At 41.3% G+C, this 14,692-nt stretch overlaps 1 protein-coding gene across 1 annotated transcript; it reads left to right on the top strand.

Moving 5' to 3' along the window:
- The first annotated feature begins 8,192 nt into the window (after positions 1-8,192).
- dio2 (iodothyronine deiodinase 2) lies at positions 8,193-13,826 on the top strand. The gene is made up of 2 exons (XM_083998387.1): positions 8,193-11,308; positions 12,730-13,826. The coding sequence occupies exons 1-2, from the start codon at positions 11,084-11,086 to the stop codon at positions 13,312-13,314; spliced, it is 810 nt and encodes a 269-aa protein (XP_083854513.1). The 5' UTR covers positions 8,193-11,083; the 3' UTR covers positions 13,315-13,826.
- The last annotated feature ends 866 nt before the right edge of the window (positions 13,827-14,692 follow it).

The raw sequence follows: 14,692 nt of genomic DNA, 5'->3' as shown, positions 1-14,692 counted from the left end.
CAAGGACTTTTTTTTTTTTAATGTTCATACATTAGGTTAAATTACAGACTACACAGTGCTAATTCTGAGTGCATGTCCAACTGATTCTAAATACATTACTATCACATTAGGAAACAAATCTAAAATGTCATTAAAATAAATAACAATCCTGACATGAAATTGCAGTCTGAGCAAACCAGACAGAAGGAAATGATTCCTATGAAATCTACATGCTGCTAACTCGATGTAATAACTTCCATTGGGAGGCTGTTGGCAGACTAGCTGCAGGATGTACAGCAACAAGATCGTAAAGTGGCTGATAGCGTTGCCAGAAGTGGAGGCTGTTCTTCTCAGTGGAATTACGTCCATCCCATGATGCTTGTGTTGCACCAGCGGCACATAGTGTTTCTCAAAAATCAGGTAAAGGTCTGCCAGTAGAGGGACGACCCGGTTCGCCCAGTTTACCAATGCCACTTTAGACTGATGTTCAGACCGCCCATATTATTAGCATACAGAAACAAAGCAGAAATGTTGAAACGGACAATGATTTCCTTAACTACACGTGAGGCCAGCTGGCTGTGTCTGTCACAATAGCATGAAGGTCCCTGATGCGATACCGCCTTAGGAGTAAAAGGTCACGCACATTCAGCAGTGGTTTCCGCCCTGGGCCTTTATGCACAGAAATGTCTCCTGACTCCCTGCATCTTTTCACAATGCTGCTAACTGATGATGTTGACGGACCTAACATGTTTTCTAGATTATAGTTATCTTATGAAATACAGCACAAAGGGGCCACAACCCATTTTTGCTTGCGGAGACTGAGCCTATGTTGGATCAGTCTTATACCCAATCAATTTCTAAATCAGTTTACAAGTTAAATTAGGCTTGTCATTGAAAACACAAAAAAAAAATGTCTTTGTCATTTTGCCTGCTGACTAATGTTCAAGTGAATTACCAAAGATTGTACTTATGTTTTTCTTGTATTTTTAGAAAGTGGTTCTACAAAGCCCATTTTTGGAAATGGGCTTTGTAGAGCCATGACCCCCAGCCATTCTGTTACGGCTCATTTTGTATCCTAAAACATTGTTCATTTTTTTTGGTTTTGTAATAGTAATTACTAATAGTCGGCAATATCTAAGTATTTATTCCTCAACACTTTCTGCATTCTTATGCACACTTGAATTAAAATATGTGCACACATACTAGGAAAAGGTCAAAACGGTGCTAAATTTGGCTGAATTATAGGAGGGAGAAGTGGTAAAATGAACGGCTGTTGGGAGCTGGAAGACCCGTCTCTTGTTGGTGATCAGAGCCAAAATGTTCTGGCTCACTAAAAACAGACGGAATTCCCATCACTAAGTGGAAGAGCGGCGTACAAAGTGTCCTAACAGCAGTTTCCAGATGGTGTTTTCATTTGACTTCTCAGAAAAAAAAAGATTGCAGGCGTATTAGATGTGTCAAGAAGCACAGTGAAGGGACCGTTTGGGTAAGAAGGTTTGATTCTGTTGCAAATGTCTAACAGTATTAGAGTAAAGATAGATAGATAGATAGATAGATAGATAGATAGATAGATAGATAGATAGATAGATAGATAGATAGATAGATAGATAGATAGATAGATAGATAGATAGATAGATAGATAGATAGATAGATAGATAGATAGATAGATAGATAGATAGATAGATAGGTAGATAGATAGTTTATTGATTCTGAAAACTTACAAATTCACAATTCTCCTGTTTACAAATTACATACAACATACTATTTCAAATGGCAAATTCATTCTTTCATACTCATATTCTACTGTTAGGACAAGCCAGCGTTCTTTCAATTCAATTTCAATGACCATGATACATTTTGTTGTTGTTAAATAATCATTTATTACAGTATAATTATTAGAGTTATTATCATAAATAGAATCTTATGGAATTCTACTCTTATATTGTAGGAATTCTTATATTGTACACAATCTCCTTTGTAGACAGCACAATATTTCATTAAAGCAGATATCAGCTTCACGGCCATTTCGGCTAATGCTGCGTTCAAGGCAGGCTTTTGAAACCGTAAGTTACAGCTTCAAGTCACAACTACGACTTGGTAGCGTTCCAGGTAACCCGTAGCTCGTGTTTTTACCATCCTGTTGTCTGTGAAAGTTCCCTATAACGGCCACTCGTAACTTCCGACCCGTGAACTCGTACCAGATCGAACTGGTATGACTTCACAGGAAGGAAAAACACAAAGTACGAGTTTCTTTGAACGCACCATGAGTTAGCAGCCCCCGCCCTTGTCAGGCATCAATTGGTCCTCGTGCTACGTCACCACATTCACGCGCATCCCTTGGCTGCACACACAGCCCTTCATGCCGTTCTCTCTCCTCATTGGATAACACTTGTATCCCACAAGGAAAATTTTCTCCTCGGGTTACAGCAGAGCAGAGTGACGGAGAGACTCGTGTTTAGGCTGAAATACTTCATGTAAGTGATTGCTGACGGAAAATAGGACTATTTAGGACTTATATTAACAAAAACATTCCACTGATATCTGCTTTAAGGGAATGCTACATGATGATGAACTTTATGTCTGCCTTCTGTAAGTGATGAAAACTGCTGCATGTGAGAAGATGTGAGCTGTCAGAAGGACATGATTAATAAATATCGGAATGGTTTCAGTAGACTGTTGTCAGATGATGACACATGCGTGTAAAAACGTTGCAAATGTGGTTGGGCATATGTATGATGTCTCCATGTTTGCTGTGGCTTTATTGTGTCTGTCAATGTAACCTCCCTGTTTTATTTTCTGTGTTGTGTTTGTTGTTTTGTTATTTTATATTTGTTGTTTACTTCTGATGAGAATAATTTGTTGGAAACTTTTGTTTGTTAGTTTTAAAAAAAAATTTAAATTAATTTTTCTTTTTTTTTATTATATAAAAAAAGGGGCTGACTGATTACTGGGCTGGCCGTGTCTTATAGTGATATACGTTTGCTGCAATGATAGAAAAAGCAGGCATTCTTCATTCATCCTTCCAGTAGCTCTGTAGTAAGCAGCTACTGATAGGTAGATAGATAGCGTATATATAAATCACACCCTATCATTCAATCTACCTGGGTACTGCATCTCACATTATAAAGGCAACCTCCGCCACCTCCATGGGTCTCTAGCTCCAGCAGCTCACAGTAGGCCGGTCTTGACATGGGGTTGATGTCAAAATATAATATTCACTTATCAAACCTCCTTCACACTAGTCATTATGTGGGAATTTTTTGCTGCAACACAGGGAGTTGTTATTGCTGCAATTTACTTTGTGCAATCTGGGTCAAACCTCACATTTGATGACAGTCGAGGACATATGCTACTACAACATTGTTGTCATAGTTTCCCCTCCTGGTGACAGGAAGTAACCTTTAAGTGAGTATCGTCACATGATGTTCTAATGGCCTGGTTGACATTTGATAGACAGTAACATAATTCATGTTTGGCAGCATCAAGTAACCTACAGACGGTGGTCCTGGTTTGCGACAAGGCAAAGGCCCACATGTTGCTGCTTTCAGCTTTAATTTGAATTGTCTCTTGTAAATGTAATCTGTAACTGGGAAGGACCAGTGCATTCAAAAGACAAACACTGGCCCATTCACATGCTGTCTATAAACCTAAATATGCTCCATTATTGTACTATATGTAATTGCACACAGCCACACTCCAGTGTTTGAAATACACTTACACAGAGATGTTAAAATAATTTGGGGTCGTCAGTGTTACTGTTTGTAAATAGGTTGTTAGTATGAATCATACACACGTTTTCCCATTAGTGAGGAACGGATTTTTGCAGCAGTTTGCTCTGAGCTCACAGATACAACCAGAGTTACAGAGAACTGTAATGCTCTGCACTGCAGACCACGTCCTATTTTGACTAGCCTCCCACTTGGAGCCTCAGTGCTGGCAGCCATTCAGAGTGTCTGGTTAGAGTGACCTCTACTAATCCCTTGTCTGAAGGGGAGGTGCAGGATCAAAATAAGACTTTGCCCCTGACTTATACCCTGCGTGCCAACATAATGCTTACCATCCAAGTCTGTTTCTCTTTGTGCTGACATATGTGTCTTCTTCTGTGGATGTGGAACATGAAATAATGTAATGCGTAATAAAATGGACAATGGCAATTTTAGCTCAGGAGCACTGGAGGTAGAACATCCACTAATCACAAGTGTTTTGATACCATACTCCTCCAGTCAACATGTTGAAGAGAAAGATGCTGATCTCCAAAATATGCTGTGAAGCATAATCTGAATAAGATAAAGTGATGTGTCATGGGTCACTTATACTTGATATTTGTGTTGAAAACATTTCTCTGGCATCCTGTTGACATTCTCTCCAGATTTCTCTAGATTTGCCAGCTGCTAATTTTTTACTACAAATCCACTTTGCAACCAAAAGTTTTCTACTGATGCTGCCAAGTCTGGAGGCTGAGAGTCACCGAGGTTCACCGGACTGAGTGCCATGTTGATGAAAGCGGTTTGAGTAAACAGTTGTTGTGTGATCTGTCTGGCCCACTGTCCTGCCAATGGAAGATGAATGGGGGGTGAGCACTGTCGGCAACATTACTGAAAACTGTGGCATTCAGACCATGATTGATTGGTAAAAAAAGGGGGCCAAAGTGTGCCCAGACAACATGGCCCACACCGTTACACCACCAACACCAGCCTAGACTGTTGACACAAAGCAGGTTGGGTCCAAGGATTCATGCTGTTGATGCCAGCTTCGGACTCTACCATCTGCTGCCTCAGCACAAATCCAGATCCATCAGACCAGGCTCAATTTTTCAGCTGCCCAGTGTCGGTGGGCCTGTGTCCATTGTAGCCTTGGTGGACAGACTTTCTGTTCTTGGTGACATGAGTGGGACATGTGTATTCTAAAAATTCTTCTTTTTTTTCTGCTCGCAAAGAATATTAAGAGTGGTTATCTGAGTTACCATTGCTTTTCTGCTGGTTTAAACGAGTCCAGCCTTTCACATCACAATATATTTTTAATTACACAGCTATGAAATGATTAGTTGACTAAAGCCTCCCAATGGAAGTTATTACATGGAGTTGGCAGCATGTAGATTTTATAGGAATCATTTCCTTGTGTCGGGTTTGCTCAGACTAACCTGGCACATACATACAGTTGTTGGAAACATTGTGACAAAAACAAACCAGGTCATGCTAAACTAAGAGTTAGTTTAAGTATAACTCAGTGTGTAGTGTTTTTGTTGGATTTGTTAACTTTGTATTGAATCATATCCAAAAACATCTGATTCACTTTGATACATCTTTTTATATATTTGATTGTTATATAGTTGAGTTTGAATATATTGTAAATAGGTGGTTAACAATAAATATTGTATCATTATATTATATATAACTTAAGTAATATATTTACTTATATTGTGAATATTATACATTATATATTGTAAATATAAGTTCATGCTGTAAAACCTCTGACAGCCAAACCATTAAGGTCAAACTGTAGCCAAACACAGTGCAGACATTACGCTCATGAACTGTTGAAAACCAACCCAGCTCTTTCGTAACATTATATAAGGTTATGCCATCTGCACAGACTTACTCATTGTTACATATTTGCCCAGACGAGGGTTGGGGTGGTGGGGTTGGTAATAGAGTCCAGCACTCTGTGTCACATTTATTGATTCCTTCGCTTCCAGGTAAAACCCACAATGCACTATGTCCCTCATCCCAAATAGTATTCTGTCTAGCAGTGGGCAAAACAGTACAAATGCAAATCATTAATTCTTTTCTCCAATCTAATAAAATTGCTTTGTAATCAACTATATAACAAATTCAAGATATTCTGACGATACAACATTCTGTTTTGACTGAGCAAGTTTAAATTCAAAGGTTAATGTTATGGCAACCTGAACGAATTAGAGTTGAATCAACACGTCTGTGTTCAAGGATATCCTCACCCAACATTGCACAACCTGGCTCTGTAAACAAATTGTGCATTTTGACTGTCGCTCTTGTAAAGAAAGACCGGTCATTTCAACCCTGTTTGGAAATGTCTAGGAATAAAGTAGCAGGTATCATGAACTGAAAATTCTCCTCTGTTGTAGTGTAGTGGTTAGACAACTCCAACAATCAAGACTTTCCTTGTACATTGTACAGATGGAGGTAGAGAAAGCTTTATTGATACAGTACAACAACACAATCATAATGGCCAAGTGGTTTGCCCTGACAAGCTTGTCTAGCTGTTCAAACTCAAAGTGTGTATGCATGGGCACAAATGAACCCTTAACTTAAAGGAAAGCATTTTTTAAATATATATAGTGAGGAGTTCTAGGTTCGCCATGCGTAGCACTGAGTTTGTGCCATATTTTCTATATTATATCCATTACTTCATGTCATCAGTGACACAATATCTGACCCTCTGTGGTGAACCATCTGATAGTCAGTTAGGATGTTAGCACATGGTGTGGGTCTTCTTGGTGGTGGTGGTAGCCGATGATCAGCACACTCAGCCAGTGTCTGTTTTTAGACTGATACGGTATGTTTACTGAGTACACATCTGGCATTCCTATAGAGGCTTGTGTCTGTAGAACATTCCAGTTAATCCATTCACAGAAAATATGGCATACTGAGAAGTTGAGCCATACCTGGAATGGGAAGTTGGCACAAAGTTTGTGACAGTTTGTCAACTGTCTGAGCCCATCCCAGACAGACACAGAGAGTGTTGTTGGCTGGGAGCTAGTGTGTTGGGGTTCCTCAGCATACAGCTGTTTGGCATCCCTCACCGCCTTGCTAAACTTGAACTTGGACTCTTTAAACCTGTCCTTGTCCCCACTCCTGGCTGCCTCCTCCTTTAAATTTAAACTGTGATCTGGGGTCATTATTAAAACTCTGATGCATGTTGGTACACACCTTGTTGGTACACACCCTTGTGCATGTTGGTGCACAGACGCTAACGTATGATTTCATGGCTTCTATATATAACCATTTAGACTATTGGTAACAGTCCTGAAAGCATCCCAGTCAGATGAGGCCAGACACGCCTGAAGATTCTTTAGAGTTTCTGTGCGTCACTACCTTGATGTCCTCATGACAGCTTGCAAAGAGTAAATGAACAAATGAATGTTTTCTGACAATTGAATGCTAACTATCATGATCATCATCACCAGTCACTTTATGGCCACATCATCTGCAAACAAGTCCACCTGTAATGATAAACACCCTTTTAAACCATTTTAGTTCACAGCCTTCCTCATACTGTGACCTACAGAACCAAATATGTCATATTAGTGTTGTTTGCTAGCTAGCCAGCTAGCATTTGTACAGGAGTTTGGTTTAGGCATCAACATATCTGTGCTCTCCAACACTCTGTGCAAAAGTGATATCATTGAACACGTTCACTTCTCAGGACTTCAAAAAATCCTAGAGGAAACACTGTATGAGTAATTGTTCTCACCTGAGATGACACTCACTCATGTTACATGCGACGACCTAAATACCTAGACACCTAAAGACAAACATTAAGATCAGTGAGTGACACATAGCTGTTGGAATGTCTCCATAAATCCTTCTGCGGCGGGAGATCTGACAACTTACCTGCGTGACAAGATGCCATCCTCACAGACTCCTCTGAAAGGGCTTGCAGCTGATGGGAAGGGACTCAAGGTCAGGAGATCAGTGTCACATCATTACACCCTCCACTGTTAGAACAAACACCATGTCCTCCACCTTCAGTTTTGCTGGACAGTCCCGTGTTAAAATCCGGGCAACCAGGTCTCTGTGAAACACGAAAGTCAAGATGAGGAAAAGTCTCTGTTTCTCCCCAAAGAGTAGCTGGAGGTCATCGAAATTGATTGTTCGGTGAACGCATGATGGAGAGAAATATTTACCTCTTACCTTTGCTATGATGTTTCACTGCAGCAGCAAAGGCGAGGGCACCTCTGACCAGCACGGCCACTGATGGGGGAAGAGGAATGGGAGATAAATTCACTGCAGTGTTTCTCCTGATGTTCAGAAGTTCTTCTTATGAGAGAAAACCATGAATTATCACATAACACGCCAAGGCAGCATCTGTTATACCTTTCATACAACCGGAAGTCATGAAATTCACTTCTAAACACATAAGCAGTCAACTAGAATAGTTAATGCTAATGTTAGTGTCATTAATATAACTCACTTTTTCACAAAAACTGTGACTCATCTGCTCAACAAAAGACAGAACAGGACCAGCCTGGGTGTTGTTACAGCATTCCAGGTAAATTAAGTTCCCACTGTTTCCATTCATGCATCTGTAGAGCAAAAGTCTTGATAGTTATCTTAGTTTGTTCTTTTGATATCACAAAGCGTTCACACAGTGGGTTTACTCATGTTCATATCAAGCGTGTCCGTCCTGCATCGCTGCCACTCCCACGTCTGTCTCCACATACAACTTTCAGGTCACTGAAATGTTGGTTTTCTCCTCGTTATCAATTCACTCACTTTATTTAGGGTAACTAAATGCTACTAAAATGTCACTGACTCCACATACAGCTGCTAAAAAGTTTTAAATAAATGTCTATATTTATATATGTGTGTGACATTCATTTAGATTCAGCTGAGACATACAGTAGAGAGCTACAGCTGAAGTTGTCATTTGTGAGTCATGTTGCTGGTATGATATTGATATTTGCTCTGTCTGTTTTTGCTGCAGATTTAATTTTTACTTTTAAATCTGAAGCTTTTTTCAATGAGTTGACAATTTATAACCTAAGTCCTAAACTACAATTCCAAGTCCAATGACAGAAGTGAGAATGAGCAACACGGATGGGGCACTGTGTGCACAGTGTTGCTATTTATAACAACTTTATTATAACCTTATTATGCATCAATCACAGTCGGCTGCGGTTTAAGGTTACGTCGTAAAAACATATACGACTTCTGATTAACACACAATAGTTGACTCCCCAGTTCCCGAGTTGGACTCGGGGGTTTGGTGGGGGGGCGTTGTGGCCCAGGCCCAGTCTGTGGCCTGGACCTGGTCAGGCCGGACTTGGGAAAATCTACCACAACTTAAGAAAGAACACCTCTCAGCAGGGTCTCATTTACGTACAACACACATCCATGACGCATGTTAATGTTACACAACACACAACAGGCCACAAAGAATGCTTCCACAGTCTGTGGGCTGTAGTCTGATGTTCCCTGCTGACTTATCCAAACATATGAAGTGCGTTTTCAGCTCATTCTGCTTGTGTGCTACAGGCAGAGTTCCCCTCAAGGAAAAGCACAAGCACAAAATGTTACCGCAAAAACCTTAACTGTCTGTGTATTTAAAAATGCACAAGGGACAGCCCTGGCTTGATTCCTGCTCACTGTGTATACGCCAGAATTTACACATGACTTGGAGTGTTGCCAAATCCAGAAATACTGGGATGACACAGCATTTGTGGTGTGTATCAGGAACAGGCAGGAAGAGAAGTAGAGGGATCTGATAATGATCTGACAAACCTTTAATGAATTTAGTGGGGGGAAAAAATCCATACTGTCTCCCTCTGAACACCAAGACCAATGAGATGGTTCTTGACTTTCTTTATCTTTAAATATGATAACAACTTTGGTATGAAACTGTCAAATGTGCTTTATGCCAAGTGAAAGACAGGTGGCTGCTCCGATTAGGTTGACTAGACAAGTTGCCATCCTCACCCTTTGTCCTTTTATGGTATGTAAGGTTCTATAATATAACAAACAAAGGACTGCAACAGTTAAAATGCATAGGTCATTATGCAGCACCTGGGACATGATGGGAGTCCATCAACAAGGATTAGTCTTCATACTTAAAAGAGTTGCTGAGATGTGACCTACTGATTGGATGCTTTAGGAAGTCAGAAAACCCTGGATGAACATTGTAAAGCTTGGTCTGAAGATAATCTGTACCAGTATTATTGGAGGTCAAAGGGTTCAGGGAATCAAATGGCACCTCATTTCTGAAAAACAGACGAACAATACAAAAGTTACATGCATGAATACACCTCCAAAACTGACCTATTAGTGGTAGTAGAGAGCTTGCACAGACATGAAATGGTGAAAGTAGAATGTGAGTAACTACAATCAGTGACCCAATTCTCCCGTTTTCAGCCGTGCAGCCATGCAGAAGACTAAGTGACGGAAAATCTAGAAAAAGGACAAGTATGATGCTTAAAAGAAGGGAAAAACAGGTAACAAACAACCTTTCTTTGTGAAGTTTGCATGGTCCATATGGGTTCTCTCCAGACACAAGGTTGATTGGCTCCAGCCCCCCATGACCTTGCACAGGTAAGCAGTACATCTAATAAATTAATGGATTCCTTATAATCCAGAGGGCTTCATTCTTTGATTGAAAAAAAGCAGTTCATTTGTTTCTGTATCAAATCCTTTTCTATATTTTGCAAAGGCAACTCAAATGAACAGGCAGTGCCGTGAGAGCAGGATTTAATTATTAACACCTCTGATCAAGGTAAATAAAGCAGTGCCAAAAATAGTTCAACACCATAATAAGAAGTTCAACACATAAACTGGGCACATGTGTGCTTATAAAATATACTGGGCCTATATACAATCATAAAAGGTGAATATAGGTGGTTATCATCACATAAACCTATATGTGAAGCAGGGCTTTATTCAGTTGTGCCAAGCTTTGTTGTTATCTGCAAGTGTTATTCTTTCCACTGGGTCATTAAATAATAAATGGCTGATGATAAAAAAAAAAAAAAAAAAAAAAAAAAAAAAAGCCTAGCTGCAGCTCAGTTCAATCTGTTTACAGAGCTGAGGGAGGAGAGGAAAGAAGAAGGAGGGGACAGAGGTTATGCGCTCCCTCTGACGTCAGAATCTAGCCACAAAGATAAGCCGGGAGGTTTAATATGAAGTACAATGTTCGTCCATTTAAGAAGAGTGATTGAGTCAAAGCGCCTCCCGGCACCTGAAGGATAACACGGCAGTCAGGAGACACCTGGTCTAGGCTACACCTCCCTGTGTCTGCTGCAGCCCCCGGAGCGGAGCACCAACTATGAGGAGCGGCTGAGCCCCTCTGCGTAATGAAGGGCTGTCTGAAATAATTCGCCTGCCGCCATATAAAGGCAGAAAGGGGGGAAAAAATGGGAATGGCGAGTGAGGATTTGCTGGTGACACTTCAGATACTACCTGGATTCTTCTCAAACTGTCTCTTCCTGGCCCTCTACGACTCGGTGGTGCTGGTGAAGCGCGTTGTGTCGCTGCTCAGCAGCTCCAGGTCCGCCGGCTCCGGAGAGTGGCGCCGTATGCTCACCTCAGCCGGGCTGCGCTCCATCTGGAACAGCTTCCTACTAGACGCCTATAAGCAGGTAACGTTGCTGTCAATGCCCCCCCACCCATTGACTCGTCATTCATTCGGAGCTGAAACTTGACATGTCTCAATCCAAGGCTGTCTTGGTACCAAGACCACATCACAGCGTCTGCTTTGATTTTGTTTGCACCTTTTTTTCTTCTTCCTCCATTCTGCTGGTTGTACTTAGTGAGGGAGTAGAGGAGACAGAGGAGGGGGGGTCGGCTTGTTACCCCCCCGCCCCCACGAGCTCATATTTAGCTCAGTGTGTAATGATGCAGCTGAATTCCCACTTGCTTTTCCTGTTCAAGTTCTACTGTATGTGAAGCAGCAGTCAGTGGTGAGTTGCTGAGCTGCACACTCTCACAGTTTGGGGATCACAACGCCCTCTTGTTTTCCTTTGCCCTCAGCACTATGTTTTAAGTGTTTTACTTGTAATGTGTGATTAGTGATTATTGTCTCTCCAATGGGTTAGTCTCATGTCATTCAGCTTGTTGCACTTGTCAACTACATCACTCTGTCAGCAGTTTGAAGCAGAAGATAGTGTAAGGTGTATGAGAACTGCTGACAGGCTGAAGTCATAATTTGAAATTAATTTGCATTCCCAAAAGACATTTGCATTGATTTGGAGGACTGCCAGTTCTATGTTCTATGAAAATTTTTTTTTTCCAAGTATATGTTAAGTTTTAGTCAATATTAAGCTGTCAGTAGATTATTTTGAGTGATGTCTTACGTCTCTATCAGACAGTAAGGTAACATTTAAAAAACTGGTGGGTAAAGTTAGCTCCTCTCAGTGACGTGATCATATTCAAGAAAGGCCTGAATGTCCTCGTAGAGCAGGAACTACTGTTGAGTTGCTTAAGGTATGGCTATAATTACTTCCTGAAGCTTGGGGACCTAATTTTCACTCCAGCTTATAGTTGGATTCACACACCAGCAGACTGTTCCCGCCTGAATATTTTGCCTGATTCTAAGATGGCTAGCTCTAATGCTAACTTTGTTTCTTCTGCTGTGTATTTGATGCAGCAGGTCACAACCAAGGGATGTTCCTTGAGCTGAATCGAATGCATAAGTGGAGTGATATGCTATTATGCTGTCTTCTTCAGTTAGTATAGTATTTGGCATAGTTGAATTTTCTATTGTTCAGGGTGTTTATCCTTTGCAAATAACTGACAAGCTATACCAGTGTAACAACATCTGACATTCAGGACACTGAATGTCACTCTATGTTGTTACACTGGTTCACTGTTTATTGCTGTCACAAAGGCTTTAAAATAACAACGATGACACAGGTGTAACACCATAAAGACAGAAAGACAGACACTATGTAGTTCTCTGAAATCCACAATAAAGGCTTAAGAGATAAGGGCCGAGCCCATTAAACACCTCCTTGATGTGTGCACTGTGAGTCAACATTAATCACTATTTTTGCCTCCACAGGTGAAACTTGGCTGCGAGGCGCCCAACTCTAAAGTGGTTAAAGTGCCTGATGGTGTACGGAGCGGCAGCAGCACCAGTCATGTGAGCCATGTGCCGAACGGCGCCACGTTCCGGAATGGGGACGAGTGCCGCCTTCTGGATTTCGAGTCATCAGACCGCCCTCTGGTGGTCAACTTCGGCTCAGCCACCTGACCCCCCTTCATCAGCCACCTGCCGGCTTTTCGGCAGTTGGTTGAGGACTTCAGCGACGTGGCTGATTTTCTGTTAGTGTACATTGACGAGGCCCACCCGTCCGACGGCTGGGTGGCCCCCCCCATGGGCTCTTATTCTTTCAACGTACGGAAACATCAGAACCTGGAAGAGCGGCTCGGAGCTGCACGCCAGCTCATTGAGCACTTCTCGCTGCCGCCGCAGTGTCAGCTGGTGGCTGACTGTATGGACAACAATGCCAACGTGGCCTACGGGGTGTCTAATGAAAGGGTGTGTATAGTACAACAGAAAAAGATTGCCTACCTGGGGGGTAAGGGGCCTTTTTTCTACAGTCTGAAGGATGTGCGTCAGTGGCTGGAACAGAGCTATGGTTAACAGGAGCTGCGATCAAAGGAGAACATTTTTCCTTGTGTCAGTTTTAGAAGGCAGAAGTGTGAAGCAAAGGCACACCAGTCTGGTCAACTGAGATGAACATGTGTAACAGCTCCTGCTGATGGTCCACACTGAGTTGCTTTGAAGCAACAGAAGAAGGTAACAGTGTGTGTGTGCTTGGTTTTCCTTCCAATGAGCCAAATAACTGAAACAAAGAAAAAACACAAGTTCCTAATTTTTCAATATCTTTGATACAGGAATAAGTTTTTAATTATTTGATGGAGATTTTTTTCAATGTGATCATGTTATGCACTATGTCAAAAACCTTATTTAATGTGGAATCTTTATATGCCCCCTTTTTTAAATTCATTTTTGTGCCTAAGTATTTACAGTACCTGTGGAAGTTTACTGAATCAAAGCAGATTTAAAGTGGCTTTTTGACTCTCGACCCTTCTAATACTACTTTCATTGACACCACCTATCAATCAGGGACTTAAGAAGTACTGATAGGAGTTCAGAATTAAATAAATGAATAGCTTCATTTTATCATACTCAATTAACATGAACTTTAAAGTGATTAATAACAGTGAGTGTGTGGGCTCTGGACCGCAGCAAAACTCAGTTGAACTACGACCTAGTTGGTCAAAATTTGTCCATGTCTCTGTATGTGACAAGACTTTCACTGGACGTTCCCAGGGATCACTCCTTTTATATACAAAAGACACAATCATGTGTTTGTGTGTACCAGTGACACAGTGCTGCCCCAGCCCCTCACACACAAAAGCTTGGAGAGAGAGAGAGAGAGAGAGAGAGAGAGAGAGAGAGAGAGAGAGAGAGAGAGAGAGAGAGAGAGAGAGAGAGAGAGAGAGAGAGAGAGAGAGAGAGAGATCTCCTCTGCCTGGGGAACAGTGAAAATGGAGTTGGTGAGATAAAATGTGCAAGACAACTTTTATGTCACACATTTTCTTAATTACTCCAGTCATGGTACCCATCCTTACATTTTGATGTAATGTCCTATTTGTCTCTATATAGGCTAATATTATTTACAGAGACTCAACAATTCCTACCAAGAGTAAGCACTTGGCAGGGAAACCTTCCTTATATAATAAGGAATTTTATTGATTTTTGTTACGCTCCTACTGATGTAAATAATAATCAAAGCTAATGAGAGTTGTAAGCATTACATTCAATTCAAGTAAATTTAGCAGCAGGTCTCAAACAGGGTCAGGGAGGCAGTTGGTGGTTTTCAGTAGCTGATCCAGACTCTAGAGGTCAAGAGGTGGGAGGACAGAGACAGAGACAGAGACAGAGAGGCACCCAGCCTATGAAACTCTCAGTAGCCCTCTTGCCCCCTAAGTCAGTATGTATGGATAGGTGTTGG

The sequence above is a fragment of the Trachurus trachurus genome (genome assembly GCF_905171665.1).
Source record: "Trachurus trachurus genome assembly, chromosome: 22".
Lineage (NCBI taxonomy): Eukaryota > Metazoa > Chordata > Actinopteri > Carangiformes > Carangidae > Trachurus > Trachurus trachurus.
This window is presented reverse-complemented; position numbering and strand designations above follow the sequence as displayed.